Source organism: Rhinatrema bivittatum, chromosome 19 (genome assembly GCF_901001135.1).
Source record: "Rhinatrema bivittatum chromosome 19, aRhiBiv1.1, whole genome shotgun sequence".
Lineage (NCBI taxonomy): Eukaryota > Metazoa > Chordata > Amphibia > Gymnophiona > Rhinatrematidae > Rhinatrema > Rhinatrema bivittatum.
Window position 1 is genome coordinate 25,648,804 of NC_042633.1, and position 15,796 is coordinate 25,664,599.

At 51.2% G+C, this 15,796-nt stretch overlaps 1 protein-coding gene across 1 annotated transcript in view; it reads right to left on the reverse strand.

Annotated features, from left to right (window-relative positions):
- The window catches only part of PRR12 (proline rich 12), a 59,724-nt gene that overhangs the window by 26,594 nt on the left and 17,334 nt on the right, over window positions 1–15,796 (reverse strand). The window contains exons 2-6 of the mRNA XM_029584686.1: window positions 12,631–12,743; window positions 12,309–12,470; window positions 8,266–11,897; window positions 6,603–7,140; window positions 4,859–5,181 (exon numbers count right to left, since the gene is read on the reverse strand). Coding sequence (XP_029440546.1) covers window positions 4,859–5,181; window positions 6,603–7,140; window positions 8,266–11,897; window positions 12,309–12,470; window positions 12,631–12,743 — 4,768 coding nt within the window. The remainder of the gene's footprint in view (window positions 1–4,858; window positions 5,182–6,602; window positions 7,141–8,265; window positions 11,898–12,308; window positions 12,471–12,630; window positions 12,744–15,796) is intronic.

Genomic DNA, 15,796 nt, shown 5'->3' on the forward strand with positions numbered 1-15,796 from the left:
ATGGGTGGGAGAGCCTGGACCAGTCCTCCTTTCTAGCACATCCTCTGAAAACATTTCCAGAGTCTCCTGATGTGCAAGACGAGGTCTGCAAGCTAATGCAAAGCCTTTAAAGGCACGGATCCTCAGCAATATTTGTTTCCTGAACATTCCCAGATAAGTCCAGACCAGTGGGTTATTCATCCCTTCCAGCAGATGGAGTCAGAGAACAAAATTTTGAGGTACTGCTACTTTACTGCGAGTGCCACCGGCAGGACCTCAGTATTTCTCAGACTCCAGCAGATGGTAGAGCTGCACCTGCAGGCTGTTAGATAAAAAGAAAGATTTTTTTGTTTTACAGTAGTTTTAGGTTCCAGATCACGGTTCCAGAGACAGTGAGGACTCTGATAAGTCCCAATTGGACCCCTTCTATGCAGGGGCTGACCAGGATGCACCGCTGACCCCTGATGCAGACAGGGCAGAAGATGACCCTGATCCTGATAAGTTCCTGGTCCTGGAGGGAGAGGATCCGCAGGTAGTGCATCTGTTTAAAATGGATGAACTGCACCCACTCATCCCTCAGGTGCTGGAGGAATTAGGAGTGAAGGTCACTAGAAGAGTTGGATAATGAGGGTGTTAACTCAGTCCTGGATGGGCTGAGGGGACCCACTAGCACTTTTCTGTTGCTCAAGAAGATCTGAAAGCTAGTGAACTGGGAGTGGGACTCCCCGGATGCTGGCCTGAAGGTGGGCAGAGCGATGGCCAAGCTTTACTCCTTAATGGAGGACTCCCTGGAACGGCTGAGGATCCTGAAGGTGGACGCGGCTGTCTCGGCGGTAACCAAGAAGTCTATGATCCCGATGGCTGAGGGCAGCAACCTTGAAGGATGGCCAGAATCATAAGCTGGAGGTGCAACTCAAATGGATGTTTGAGGTCTCAGCGTGAGTCTTCGAGCAGCTATCTGTGCCAGTTTAATGTAAAGGACCTGTCTATGTTGGGTTCAGAAGGGCCCGATGTCTACTTCCACAGCAGACGGTGGCGCGTTGCTGGCTGCGCATCTGGAGGCAGGCATAGCCTACGTGGCAGACGATCTGTATGATTTAACAGATAAGTATGAGAAAAAAAATGTGCATAGCTTGCTGGGCAGACTGGATGGGCCGTTTGGTCTTCTTCTGCCGTCATTTCTATGTTTCTATGTCAGTTCGCTGCATGGTCTCCTTGGTAGTGGCTCGAAGGCTGCTGTTGGTACGTAACTGATTCGCCGATTTATCATCCAAGGTCCAGCTCTGTAATCTTCCCTTTAAGGGGAAGCTGTTATTTGGAGGGGACCTGGATCAGTTGATAAAGGTCCTGGGGGAGTCCAAGGGGAATAGATTGCCAGAGGACAGGAAGCTCAGTAAGAAGGTGTTTCCTTCTTGGGCTCGTTTTCAGGATTTCAGTTGATTTTGTTCCGGCAAGTCCACATCTGTTTCCATCTCAAAACAGGGCAGCAGGCGCCAACAGTCCTTTCGTGGAGTATGCAGGTTGGGCAGAGACAGCATCAGGCAGGGTACTGGGAGCGGCAGATCAGCCCAATGAAGCCAGTGGTCCCCTCTCCTCCGTAGACTCTGTAGGAGGCAGACTGTCCAGCTTCTATGAGGAGTGGGAAAATATTACCTCGGACCATTGGGTGCTGGAGGTGATACGAGAGGACCTTGCTCTAGATTTTTTGTGCCCGCCTCGGGAGGCCTTTGTGGAGTTCCACGTGGTCTCAAGCGTCAGGCAGGAGGCAGTGTTAGGGACGCTGCAAAGGCTGCTCGCCCTAAAGCCTATTGTTCCCGTCCCTCTGGAGGAGCAGGGTCAGGGAAGGTATTCCGTTTACTTTGTGGTGCCAAAAAAGGAGGGCTCCTTTCGGCCCATTCTCAATTTGCAGAAGGTGAATCGATTCCTTCGGGTTCTGTGCTTTCTCATGGAGACGCTGCATACCATGATGGCAGTGGTTCGCAAAGGAGAATTTCTCGCCTCCCTAGACCTGATGGAAAGGTACATTCACATTCCCATTTGGCAGGAACATCAGAAGTTTCTTCGCTTCAAAGTGTCAACATTTTCAGTTCAGAGCTGTCCCGTTCGGCTTGGCGATGGCGCCCCACAGATTCACTAAGATGATGGTGGTGGTGGCTGCGGCTCTTCGATGGGAGGGAATTTTGGTCTACCCATATCTGGACAATTGGCTGGTTCAAGCGAAGTCCAGGGAGGAATTTCGAGAAGTCCATCCAAAGAGTGATGTCCACCTTACAGTCTCTCGGTTGGGTTATCAATGTGCAGACAAGTCAGTCGCTGGTTTACTTAAGGGCCCACTTTGACACTCAGCGAGGCAGGGTTTTCCTGGCAGCGGACCAGATGTTGAGGTTACAGTCTCAGGTCAGGCATCTTTTTCGTCTGGAGGTGCCCAAAGTGTGGGATTATTTACAGGTCCTGGGGTCCATGGCATCCTTGTTGGTCTTGGTCCCATGGGCGTTCATCTCTGCTTCAGGAATCCAGGTCCAGTCTCTCGTGGTGGCTGTCTCATCCCAATTTAGAGACGGGGATGGATCTGGAGCCTCCGGACTGGGTGGTGATCTCCACAGTCACAAGCCTTTCCGGCTGGAGAGCGGTGTGCTTGGGCCAGCCGGTGCAAGGTCTGTGACGACCGGAGGAGAAGTTCTGGTCCATCAATCACCTCAAGACGAGGACGGTCCATTGAGGCCTGGAGGTTTTTCTACCCCTGGTCTGGGGTCGCATGGTTCGAGGGTACTCGGACAACGCAACGGCTGTGGCATACATCAATCGGCAGGGCGGCACAAATTCATGCAGTGGCGTTGGAGGCCCAGAGATTATTTGCCTGGGTGGAGCGTCATCTTGAAGGCCTAGCAGCATTGCACATAGCGGGAGTTGACAACATGCAGGGGGGACTTCCTCAGCAGGCAGCAATTGGATCCTGGGGAGTGGGAATTGTCCCCGGAAGCATGGAATCATATCTGTGCGAGATGGGGCACTTCCCACTTCGATCTTATGGCGACGCAGCTCAACTCCAAGACAGAGAGATTCTTCAGTCGCCAAAAGGAACTCTGTTCGGTGGGCCTCGATGCTCTGGTGTGCCCTTGGCCAACAGGAATTCTGTACGCCTTTCCTCCTTGGCCCCTCATAGGTCGGGTCCTCAGGCGCAGAGAATCACATCTCGGGAGCGTGGTTCTAGTGGCACTGGAGTGGTTTGCAGATCTAGTGTGGCTTGTGGTGGAAGGTCCTTTCAGTCTGACTCATCTCCCAGATCTGTTGTATCAGGGTTCCATCTTTTTGGATCGGGAGGATCGCTTTTGTCTCCCAGCTTAGCTTTTGAGAGGCGGAAACTTCGATTGAAGGGTTACTCCGAACAGGTCATCTCCACCCTTTTTTGATCCAGAAGACCGGCGACCTCTATGGCGGCTATTATGTTCTGGAAACTGTTTGAAGTTTGGTGTCTTCAACGTCTAGATCCTCTGGCGGTGGAGGTGTCGCATGTGTTAGATTTCCTGCAGCAGGGGTTGTCCAAGGGTTTGGCTTACAACTCGCTTCGTATGCAGGTGGCTGCCTTGGGTGCACTTAGAGGGAGGTTTCAGGGTAGGACTCTGTCTGTTCATCCAGATGTGGTAAGGTTTCTCAAAGGGGCTAAGCTGTTACGTCTTCTGGTGCAAAAGATCTGCCCAGATTGGAGTCTCAACCTAGTACTTCGTATCCTTTACAGACCCCTCGAGAAGGGCTACCCTGAAGGATTTGACTCTGAAAGCAGTCTTTTTGGTAGCTATTTGTTCAGCTCGAAGGATTTCGGGAACTTCAGGTTCTGTAATGTAGGGATCCGTTTTTGCAGATTTCCAGGAATGGAATCTCATTGAGAACAGTGCCTTTCTTTGTTCCTAAGGTGGTGTCTGCCTTTCATGCTAATAAGACGGTAGATCTTCCGGGTTTTCCAGAGTGGTCGAAAGATTCTCCTCAGGATAGAGAATTACATCTTCTGGATGTGCGGCGGACTCTACTTCGGTATTTGGAGGTTACTAATGCTTTTCGTCGCTCAGATCATCTGTTTGTCCTCTTCAGTGGACAGAAGAAAGGGGACAAAGCCTCTAAGGCTACCATATCTCGTTGGCCAATTGTTCAGCTTACATTTTTAAGGGACGACAGATTCCTGTCTGTTTGTGGGCGCATTCCACAGGGTGCAGGCTGCTTCCTGGGCTGAGTGTCAACTGCTGTCGCCACAGGAGATTTGTAGGGCAGCAGTGTGGTCCTCAGGTCATACCTTTACCAGGCATTATCATCTGCATGTCAGGGTGCAGGATGAGCCGTCCTTTGGGGAGAGTGTCCTGCGTGCGGGTCTTTCGGGTTCTTGCCCGCTTTAGGGGTGTGTCTGTGTGAAGGGATTTCTAAAGTATCTTGGCTTGGGTACAGGTCAATACTGAGGTCCTGCAGGTGGCACTCTCAGTGAAGTAGCAGTGCCTCAAAGTTTTGTTCTCTGACTCCATCTGCTGGCGGGGATGAATAACCCCACTGGTTTGGACTGATCTGTGGTATTACAGGAACGAAAATTAGCAGGTAAGAAGCAAGTTTCCTTTAAATTTCCCTCTTCAACAGGTTTCTATTTTCACTCCTACATTCTGTCACGAGATCAAAATCAGGTGTCTCAGGATGGAATTTCTACACTTTGCTGCAGAGAAAAGAAAGTGAATTGCTGCTTCTAAATGCATTTAACTGTAATTGGCAGGACGCCCAACAATTTACATTTCTATTCCTCTCCATCTCGCTCAAAAAATCCAACTTGGTTTGTGTTTCCCATTCAAGGGATAAGCTCCCTAACCCCCAGTAAGCGAGCGACAGCGTTACGCCTGCACTGTACCTTTAATGCCTGGATGTCTTCCACCCGGATGACAAACTCATCTCTCTCTCGGAAAATGCCTTCTCCCCCACTCTCCCCGTCTTCCTCGTCGGTCTCCCCACAGATGGCTGCCGTCTCCTGCTTCTTGGCAAGGTGCAGGGGCCTAGAATCTTCCGGCTCTTCCTGCTCTGGGGAGGCTTGAGCGGGGGGCTCTTCCGGCAGAGGTGGGGGAGCCACAGGCTCTTTGAGCGAAACCGGGGACACTGGCACAGCCGGCTCCGGCTGCGATGAAGGCTCAGAAAGTGGCGGGCTTGCTTCCTTTTCCTCCACCACCGTCGTGACGTCTTCCAAATGTAAGGAAACAAAAAATGTCTCTCTCACTCTCAGGTTGTGCGAGTCATAACCAAGACAGAGTATGCCTGCACCCCCCCCCCCCCCCCTTACTGCCCTACATCCTCTCTGCATCTCCTACTGTGCCCTGTACCACAGACCCTTGGATTTTAACATCATTTATTAAAGCCAAGTCTTTCCTTGTTACAGCTACTACCAAACCTGGCTTAATCCTACTGGATGCTTCCATTTTCTCAATGGGGATGTCTCATTCACTTTTCTGCCTGTTTTATTTAATACAGTTTTTACATTTTGAGTTGACTGTACAGTTATTTGCAATATTGATATAGTACACATTGCTCCTATTTATTTATAATACTGTACCCTGGGAAGGAGGTGGGTTTTGAAAAGGTAACGAGTGAGTACTTAACATGCTAAATGGATAGCAAGATAAGATCATTAGTGTCTGGTCCAAGAACTGCACAGCTAACTCCTGCACAGGGCGATGGCAGTCGAGAAGTAGAATGAAACCGTAATACAAACCTAACCAGCTGATATCCGGTGAAATTCCCTGGAAGTTCCTTATTCCCTCCCCAGCCTGATCCCAGCACATATCAACCCCAGAATTCTCTACATCCCTTCCCCAGCTTGACCCTAGCATACGCCACCCTCCGCCCCGGACATCCAATTCCCAGCCGGAATCCAGTACTTTCATCCGCTCCCTCTGCCCCCCCCCCCAGCAATCTTGCTATTTTGCCTCCCTTACCCATCTGTCTGCTTCTCTCTCCAGTCCCTCAGCCCTCTTTTTCCAGGCCGCCTGTCACTGGTTCCCATCCAGTCCCATAGCTCTCTGGTTTCCCATAGCCCTACTAGCAGCCCCCGTGTCCACTGCGTGCACAGTTTTCATCAATGGGGATGTGCTGGCACCCACGCGCACAGCCCACCAGACCTAGGAAGCTGTGCATGTACCCTGAGCTATGGACAGTGAGGTGCACATGCATACTCAACTGCTGAAAGATATTTGGTGAGCTAAGCATATTCCATTTATAAAAGAGTGCCATAGAAAGGGCAAACAGGAGGTCACTCCTTTTGGCCAGAGCGGACCATTACTCATCAACAGGGCAGCCAGTAAACACTGCCTACTCAAGGCAGCAAACACATCCCACTAACAACTGCACTTTCCTTCAGATATCTCTCTCTGCTGGACCAGTATCTCCCAGGCCATTCCTGATTTTGGTTCATTTTCTCAGCAGATGGGTTTATCCTCCTGTTTTGGCAACCCATACTGGGTTCGGGTGGCAGGGCATTAACCCCTTCCCTTACTGCAGATTCTATAGCTCACAGTGCAGATCCGAGCCAAAAACAGGCGAGGGCTTGGCAGCTAAGACTGAGACACCCAGACAGAAAGAATATCCAGCCAAAGTCATCCACCTACCCGTGACGTCCCCTTCCTTTCGGTCGGTGGGATCGTACAGGGCAGAAATGGCGGAGGAAATGCTTTTCTGGAGGTCCTGGTTTTTGCTGACAGAGTCTTCCTCATCGGAGGAGAACGACGGGAGCGTCTCTAGGTTCCTCTTGAGCTCATCGTCCAAGCGTTTGCAAGGGCTGGTGCAGCTCATGACCAGGCTGTCGCTCTCTGCCGCATCCAGCGGGCCCGAGAGCATCTGGGAGGCCATGCCAAAGGGAGCCTGAGAGGCCGCCTGGGAGGAGGCAGAGGGGGGCCGGGTCTTGGAAGGGCTGGTGTTGGCGGTGGGCAGCTGCTGCCTCTTGCCCGATTTCAGAAAGTCCAAGAACGAGGCCATGAACCCCGACTTCATCTCGGGCTGCTTTTCCTCCACTTCTTTGATCTTCTGCTTAATCTTCTCCCGGGTCTGGCTGTTGTCCAGCGTGTTCTCCTGTGTCGCCACTACCGGCAGCACCTCCAGGGTCTCCATGGGCACTGGCTCGCTCCCCTTTGGCATATGTAGTTTGATCTGTTATCAGAAACAAAGAAATAACGTCACATGGGTCTCAGAGCTGTACAACTGTCCCTTGTCACAACAAGAAGTCTCTACAGTCAACTTGCAGCTCCCTGTGAGCCTAGACCAGGATAAGTTTGGGGGGGGGTCTTTTTGAGCACCCAACAAAATAGATGAAACTGTTTGAAGCTGACCTGCTGAGTCCCCACCATTACAATGCACCTTGCCCACATTCTTCCCTTGCCTAAGCATACTCGGCCTATTTCACTAAAGGGACATCTCTGACCACTCATGGAAGAGAGACCTAGGTCTGGACCTCCTCCCACCCAATTCTTTCTGCCTCATGCAGGGGGCAGACGGTAGCAGAAAGCAGGAGATCATTTGGACTCCATCCACGGAAGGCTTTTCCCATTTGGTGCCCACAGCAAAATCCTTAGCAGGGAAGGAGTACCCACTGCAAAGCTACATGGCAGTCTTGCTCAGTTAACGGCTTTATCCATCTTCAGACTCGACTCCAGAGGGCCAGCATGCCCTCTTAGCACGTTACACGGTCCATGAAGAGGGATGCCCAGTTACGATACTCGAATAAACAGAGCTCCTCTTTTAGAATTAAACATAGGGGAACGCCAGCAGCAGACCAGACAGCATTCTTTTGCATTCATGAAAGATGACACTTAAAAAGAGCCTTGGCTCATGAGAAAAACAACTTTAAGGATACTAATAGCTAAAAGACTCAGCCTCCCATTCCAGCAACCGAGTTACATTAAGCCTGACTCTCTCCTATTAGCAGAATGCTAGGAGGGGTGAGGGCTTGGCTTCCTCCACACCTGATTTCTGCCCCAACTTTGCTAGTGGCTGTTCCTTTCTTTTCCAAGCCTAGTGCACCTGCCCCCCCCCCCCCCCCTCCCCCTGAATCCCACGCGTCGGTGCTGCTGATGCAAGATGGCTGGGATGCCCTAACTGGCTGGGCTATGAGCACTGCGTCCACAGCATGCCCAGTAAATGCTAGCCCAAGGTTTTGGGTACAGCAGTACACTACTCTGCCACTGGCTAGGCTATCAGCTTGGCCCAAAGTTTAGCTTTCAATGCTCTCCCACTGTTCTTCCTAATTCACCACTACCACATTTATCCCCATATTACCTTCAGCGGTTTTAAAGGCTCCAATCCCAAACCTTGACAGCTTTCTTCTACTATTTTCTTGCCTCGACCCCTCCCTCGGCCTCTGGGCTTTTTGATGCCATCATGTGCCACGCCGTGGGGCTCAGGCAACGGTCTGATTCTGGGTCTTCCCCTTGGCCTGGGAGGGCCTTCTCTTTTGGGTTTGGTGGGTTTTCGACCTCTCCTCTTTGGACCATCCATGTTGTTTGGTGGACAGAAGTCAATGTCTCCCATAGGACTAATGTTGGGACGCGTCCGGCAGCTTGAGATTAAGTCTGGAAGCAGGTCAGGCAGTCTGCGGTTATTCAGGCGAATATCTGCCGGGACATCTTCCTTATCCTCATCGTCCTCAAACTCATACTCCTGGGCATAATTCTTCTTTGGGGGCTGGAACGAGGGTTCCCGTTTCTTCAGGAGGTGAAAGGACGACGTTTTGAGCAGTTTCTTGGGCTTGGAAGAACAGAAGATGGGCGAGGTCAGACCAGACTTTACCTCTGAGGTTGGGGGCCCATGACTTGACTGGATGAGACCCAGCTGTTCAGTGTTGACGGTGGAGGGGAGTTCATGCTTGACGGATACAGAATCAAGTCCTAGATGAACATTTTGCTGATTGTCATTCCCTTCTGAGGTGCAGTAGCCTGAGAAGCTTTGGTTGGTCTGCATCATATCATAGCCACTTTTCATGGCTTCACTTCTGTCCATGCTCTGGGTACCATCATCACCACACCCTGGCTTTGGAAACTCATCATTACCGCACGAAGGAGGACAAAACATGTCCTCCATCCCAGGGAAAAAGCTCCTCTCCTCATCCTGAAGGAGAGAGTCTGGGAAGCAGATGGAAGTCAATGGGACAAAGCGCTGCTTGGAGCCCTGAGGGCTTGGACTGTCAAATTGGTCTTTAGGCTCCATCTGGGCTTGTGGAACCTGCTGTGAAGACTCTGCATCTAGGCGCAGAGCCTCCCCAGTGTCAGGCAGGAGGTGTTGCTGTGACTGCACGGAACCAGTTTGACCCAGATGAGTTTCCAAGTTCAGGTCGGGCTCCAGAAAGTCCTGGATCTCTTGAGGCTGCATGGCATCACTCTGAGGAAGGACCTCCATGGCTTCTGACTGAAGGGCTGCCTGCATTCTCTCTGGCTGCATCTCTGCTTGCATATGTTCTGACTGTAACTGGGCCTGAAGCTGGGGTGACTGCTGATCTGCTTGGATCTGATGGGAGTCCAGAAGCTGGGCCTCTATCGACTGGGATCGCGAGTGGACTTCCAGGGGCTGTGAGCGGACATGCATCTGCTGAGACTGCAAGTGGGCTTCCAAAGCCTGAGACTGCAGTTGCATCTGCAGCTGTGGAGATTGCGCCTCAGCTTGGATCCTTTGTGAGTCCAGAAGATGCACATCCATAGGAGTTTGCACTTTTCGCTGATGGGCCTGCAGCTGGCTCTGTGTGTGAGTGAGAACTGACTGCAAGAGCTGTGACTGCTGAGTAGTAGGTTGGTGGGTGAGAGACAAAGGCAAGTCGGGTGATGTGTCCAGCATCATTGGAGTGCCCTGCTGGGTCTGCAGCATCCCATGGGTCTCCAATGACTGGCTCTCGGTCACCATTCGATGTGCTTGCGATGCATGCTCCGGCGTTTTCTGAAGATATGAGTGTGCCTGATTCAGGTCTTTGTTGGACGTGTCCATGTGTGATGTCTGAAGATGCTCAACTGATTTTTTGATGTCTTGAGCAAATGAGTCCATGGCACCTGCCTGATGCGTGTAATGAACTACTGAGGTGGCCAGGGACTCAGGGGTTGATCTGGTGTTGGCATATTCCTTATGCCGCTCACTCTTTTTCTTGTCCTTCAAGCTCTGCAGAGACATCTCCAAGCCTTGGTTGTCTAAGTTTGAGTTAGTCCTTATAACGCTTTGGAGATGGTACCGTTCTTCGGTTTTGCTCATCTCATAGCCCAAGCTCTTGCTAGATCTGTCCTCGCATTCAACAAGACTTTCCGAGGAGACTCTGGGCGGGCTCTGAGACTGCAGAAGGTGCTGGATGAGGAAGTCTTCATCATCTGTCCTCTCTGCAGAGAGAAGATCAGAATCAGATTTTGGTTTACTGTATGAGGAAGTTCTTTCCAAGGTAGGTTGGGTGCTCTGGTAGCTTTGTGAATGGGAGGCCTGCATGAAAGACGGGGAAAGCACAGATGTCAAATACTTTTGAGACTGCCCTGGCGAAGCAACACTTTGGGAGCGGTTAGATGTAGGGGATTGTAATGGTCTAATAATCTGAGAGGGGCTAGAGTCAGGTAAATTTTGGCCATGGTTGACTGATGAGTAGCCAATGGACTGGCCATGGCTGGACATTGCTGGAGAGTGACCAGTGCTGTAACTGAGAGAGGGGCTGGCAGTCGGCAGGCCCTGTGAGTGAGCAGGAACATAACTCTGGGCTTGGCTTACAGAAACATGCGGCTCCGTTTGGACACTGTAGCTCTGGATCTGACCAACTGACGACAACCCCTGCAGCTGCTCTGGTGAATAGCTCTGGTTCTGACTCACACAGGTCTGGAGGGCCTGGGACTGGCTTGTGGTATAGCTTTGGGATTTATTGCCGCTGGTCAGATCCTGGGCCTGGCTAGAAGTAAAGCCTTGAGACTGGGTGACAGCCGAGAGATTCTGAGACTGCGTCACTGCGTAGCTCTGCGTTTGGCTCATGGACAGCAGGCTCTGAGGCTGCCCGGGAGAGTAAGCCTGAGACTGGCTGGCGATGACTGAACTGGGTTTAGGTGTTGAAGACGAGTAGTTGTGGGTCTGTCCGGTAGTGGCTATGCTTTGGCACTTGGGAGTAGCAGTCGAACGTGGTGTCTGTCTGGAAGCTGAGTAACTCTTGGACTTGTTGGACGAGGAAGAAGTGGAGTAGCCGGGGGACTGAATTATTGGCCTGTAGCTCTGAGATTGCTCCTGCCGAGCCTGGGAAGTCTTCTGCTGTGACCCCTCGCTGCTAGCGGGGGACTGATCCCCCAACGGACTGCACGACAAGGAGGAACGATGAGTCATCTGCTGGTAGCTCCCACCGCAGCTGAGATAATGCTGTAGCGAGTGGGCTGCAGCAGCAGCAGACGGCAGCTGAGACTGCGCGCTAGAGGGTCGTTGGTAGTGTTTAATGACGCTGTCTTGGCGGGGAATTGCTCTTTCAATTGACGAGGCGGGCGAGCTGGAGAAAACAGATGCATTGTACAGCTGGGACGTCTGTTCCGAAGGGCCCAGAGAGGAGGAGAGAAGGTTAAATTGGGAAGGCAAATGCCGGGAGGCGGATTCTTGTGCGCTGCGGTAAGCCGAACTCTGAGACGGCAATCCTGTCCCTAGCACTGTGCTGCCGAGGCGGTCAAAGCTCAGGGAGGAGGGCACAGAAGACTGGGACGACTTAATATGCAGTAGGGGGTCATGAGGGGAGAGGAGACCATTGGATGTAGGGCTGAAGGTCGCGTCCTGAAGCGTCAACGATGAAGTCACAGGAAAGCTTCGCCCGCTGAACGATGCTGGATGCTGATAGGCTGAAAGGGCCGACGAGGAGGGGAAAGTACCGGATCCTGGGATTGCTCCAGATATGAAGAGCTCAGCTGGAGCTGGCGTGTGCATGGCTACAAGAGAAATAAACATTTTTTTTTTTTAAAAGAAATCCCAAATAAAGCAGAAGACTTCATCACCACAAACACTGCTTCTACTGTCAACTGGACTGTAGGTTCCATGACTGTACCTCATCTAATTCTGCCATGGGACCCGGCTCTCACTTTGGTGCGTAAATCAGGTGGATGTCACCTCAAGCCCCTGGTCTGAAAAGGTTTGGCTGCACCTATGTATCAGGCCCCCCTCCACCTTCCCTCGGAGTCTCCCCACCCCCTCCTCCCCTAGCGCCATCAACACGATAATAGCGAACGATCCGGAATGAGCCCTCAATGGCCGACAACCAGGGTAACTAATCCGGTTTTAATGACGCGCTCTTCTAGCAGGAAGAAAAACGGTAACTTGAACGAATATCAGGTCCCCTGTACCTGTCTGCCAGGAGGGAGTGCGGAACTGGGAGAGCAGGGAGGAAGCCGAGGGGCCCGGCTGAGGGCCTCGTGACTCCAGTGCCGAGATGAGGTTCATCACTGAGGCATCGGGGGTGGCGCTGCTCGCATGGTGCAGTCCGGTCTCAAACAGCCCCGACAGGCCTGGGATAAAAGAAAAAAAAGTAGTAAATAAATAAGAGAGCTGGGAGAGCAAATTCTTGCACTGGCAGCAGCCCAAATGACTCAATCAACCTGGAAGGGGATGAAACAGACAAAAGGAGAAATGAGGGGGGGAGGGGATGTGAGAAAATGCGTCTCTTACCTGCTGGGTGGTGATTGGTTGCATAGCCCTGTAAAGGGTGTGGGGTCGCATATGCCTGTCTGTGCAAAATGTCCGTTTCGGGATGGGAGCTTCGTGACCCTCCATACACCAAACTGCGGAGAGAGCAAAGAAAAAGACACATTATAACTTCTTTTTTTTTAATTTCCTACTGGCCTGCCAGTGCACCCTGTGCGGTCCTGATGGTGCTCTGACCCCCCAGGCAGCTCTGCTAACATCTCAGGGCCTGCCTCAAAGCTTCCTCTCCCCCCGATTCTTCAGCCTTGGGTCTACGCCTTGTTTCTCCAGGTTGGGGGGGAGGGGGGAGAGGGTCATGCTAGGAATTCGGAATGAAGAAGGGGGGGGGAAGAAAATGCTCCTTTCCTGGGAGCCAGCAGCAGCGGGTGACAAAGCAAAGCAGAGTGGTAAAGGCTGGCGAGAGAATAGCAGAAAAGGATTATTTCTGCGCAACAGAGACTTTTTTTTTTTTTTAATGCAAGTCCTCAGATCTTGAAGAGATGCACCAACCAGAGCCAGCCACCTCTTGGAAATTCAAACCCAGCTCTCAAGGGTAGTCTCGCTCTTAAGTCTTTTTAGTCTTGATTTCTGAGGGTGGTGGCATGGATAAGACTTATCCGGTTAAGTCAAATGTGGATATTCAGGAATACGGCTTTGCTGCTGGAAACCTGTGTCTGAGTCTACTTAGCCGGATAAGTTATAATCCAACTAAGTTAGACCTACTCTATAGCAGGTCTAACTTATCCAATTGACGTAACTAGATAAGTCTGAATATCGGTACTTAGCCAGTAACGTTAACTGGATCAGTAGTGCCACCCCAATCTGCCCATTCCCTGCCCACTGACTATAGCCGGATATTCAGCAGCCACCACTTAATCAGGTTAAGTTTATTTATTTTTTTGTATACCGGCATTCATGTAGACATATCACGTCGGTTTACATTAATGGGCAAATATCAGTTAAAACATTTGCAATTCAAAATTGGCAGTCTAAGATATAAATAAGTCCTACTTATCCAGCTAAGCAGTGTTTCAAAATTGGCCTCATAATGTATTGTGATATTGGAATATTTATATGCGATTTTTTTTCTGTTTATGTACGATGTTTTAGTTGTAAACTGCCTCACGTGGATTGTAGAGGTGATTGACAAATGCAAATTTGATAACTTCAGAGCCTGCTTATAAAGGGCCCCCATGGGTTACTGGGACATGTCAGAGATAGAGCCCATGAAGGGCAAGCATTAATGCATCCAGCTGGCAGGGTAAAATCCATTAAAGCCCCTAACCTACAGCCCCCCTCAGTGTACGGTCCGAACCCGCTGCCGGATCAGAACGTCGGCAGAAACCAGCTTGGGCTTTAAATAAACCCACGACACTACGCACCCAAATTTCTACATGTCCAGATCCATCATGCATGGTGGGGTCACGGAACAAACAGCACCTGCTCTCCCCTCCTCCCTCAGGACACTGCTGGACGCGATTCGGTATCATTGGTTGCACATGACGGCGTTAACATTACATTCTAGTAACACGCTGAAAGTTTTCTGCAGAAGAGACCTTTAACTGCTGAAGATAGCAGGCCCGGGTGGAAGGGAGTGGAACCATGGCAGGCACTATAGAGCTTGGTCCTGTGGATGATGCCCCTTCTTGGGCAGGGCACTGTGAGGAAGAGAGGGAGAATAAGGATTATGCAGCTAGGCTTTTTCCTCTGGGTTTGTTTCTCTGCACGTAGGCGAGTGCGCCAGGGTTTTCACCATCGATTTCAATAGAGCTGAGGTGAATAAGTGTTTCCGAGAGCCTGCAATTGAGGCGTCATAGGCACAAGGTGCGAGAGCAAGTGTCCTGGGCTTCTGGTTTCTAGACTGCGAGAACGTCAAGGGCTGCGTTTGGTGCAGTTTCTCTGTCTCTTTATAGGGTATTAATGTCACCCAAGCGACTTTGCAGGACTAGGATAAATGTGTTTGGATCAGGCTGGGCATAAAATCCTTCCCTAGGCCTTCCACACAAACTCTGCTCTGGCTCTGAAGTACTAATATTTTTTGCCTCTGCCACCTTTCCAGCCTCATAACGGGCGAGCTGAGCCCTTCGCAAGTAGTTTTTCTCACTTTAACAGGAGATTTGGGCCACTGGAAAAAACAATCAGAAGACCAAAAAAACAAAACCAAATTTCAGCAACCAGCCACTTTTCTCAAGCTTCCTAAAGCAGCCATGTACGGTGCTCAAATGCACTGCGAGAGGCCTGCTGAATCCCATCGCCCTCGGTGGAAGACACTGGGGGCTACTCCAGCTACTGCCGTGGCACCTGCAGCGGAGGCCTAACCACAACCTCCTTCCCCTCCCCACAGGAAGTCCGACGCAGCAGCTGAGCCAACGTCAGCCAGCCCTGCCTTTACCTTCCCTCCAGTTTGAGCAGCAGGCCTTAGGGCTTACGCTGTGTGGCCTGGCCTGTGGGACGCGGACGAGAAGGAACGAGGCTGAGCGCCACCGGGGTGGATCAAGAAGGAATGCACGAGTGAAGGAAGCAAAATTTACTGGCAACAGATACAAGTCCGTCAACATTGCTGCACTCGCCCGCCCACGCTATGCAGAGAGGAAAAGGGACAGGACCTGGAGTTCAACTCCCCTGCACGCCAAAACAAAAGGACTCTTATGGCTGCAGCACTATTCTGGCGTTATCTGCATAGACAAAGTTATAGTAATAATGATGTCAACATTTGTGAACAGGAAGGGCAACCTGAATGATGCACAACTTGGTTACATAAACCATCGGAAATAACCTTTGCCTGAGAGGGTTTGGGGTTTTTTTTTCCTTCCCAAAGTTACAGGGGCTCTGTGAGCCAGATTTAAAAAAAAAAAGTCAAAGCATGGAACAAGCTGGCATTACAAAAAAAGACTCCCAAATCCCATCAGGGCCTCCGATCACCCTATTAGCCCTACTATACAGGACGCAGCGCTGCACAGGTACACGAGACAGTCCCTGCTCTGTGGAGCTTGCAGATCTAGCCAAGACACCCAGACCGTCCCTTCCTAGCAACTGCACCCACAACCTCCTATCATTGCCTCCCCAGCCCCCCTCCGTTCTCCCTAAGCCACACGTCCCAACCGTAAGGAATTCTAGTTCTCTCTGACTAGGGCTGACCTTATGAGGGTGC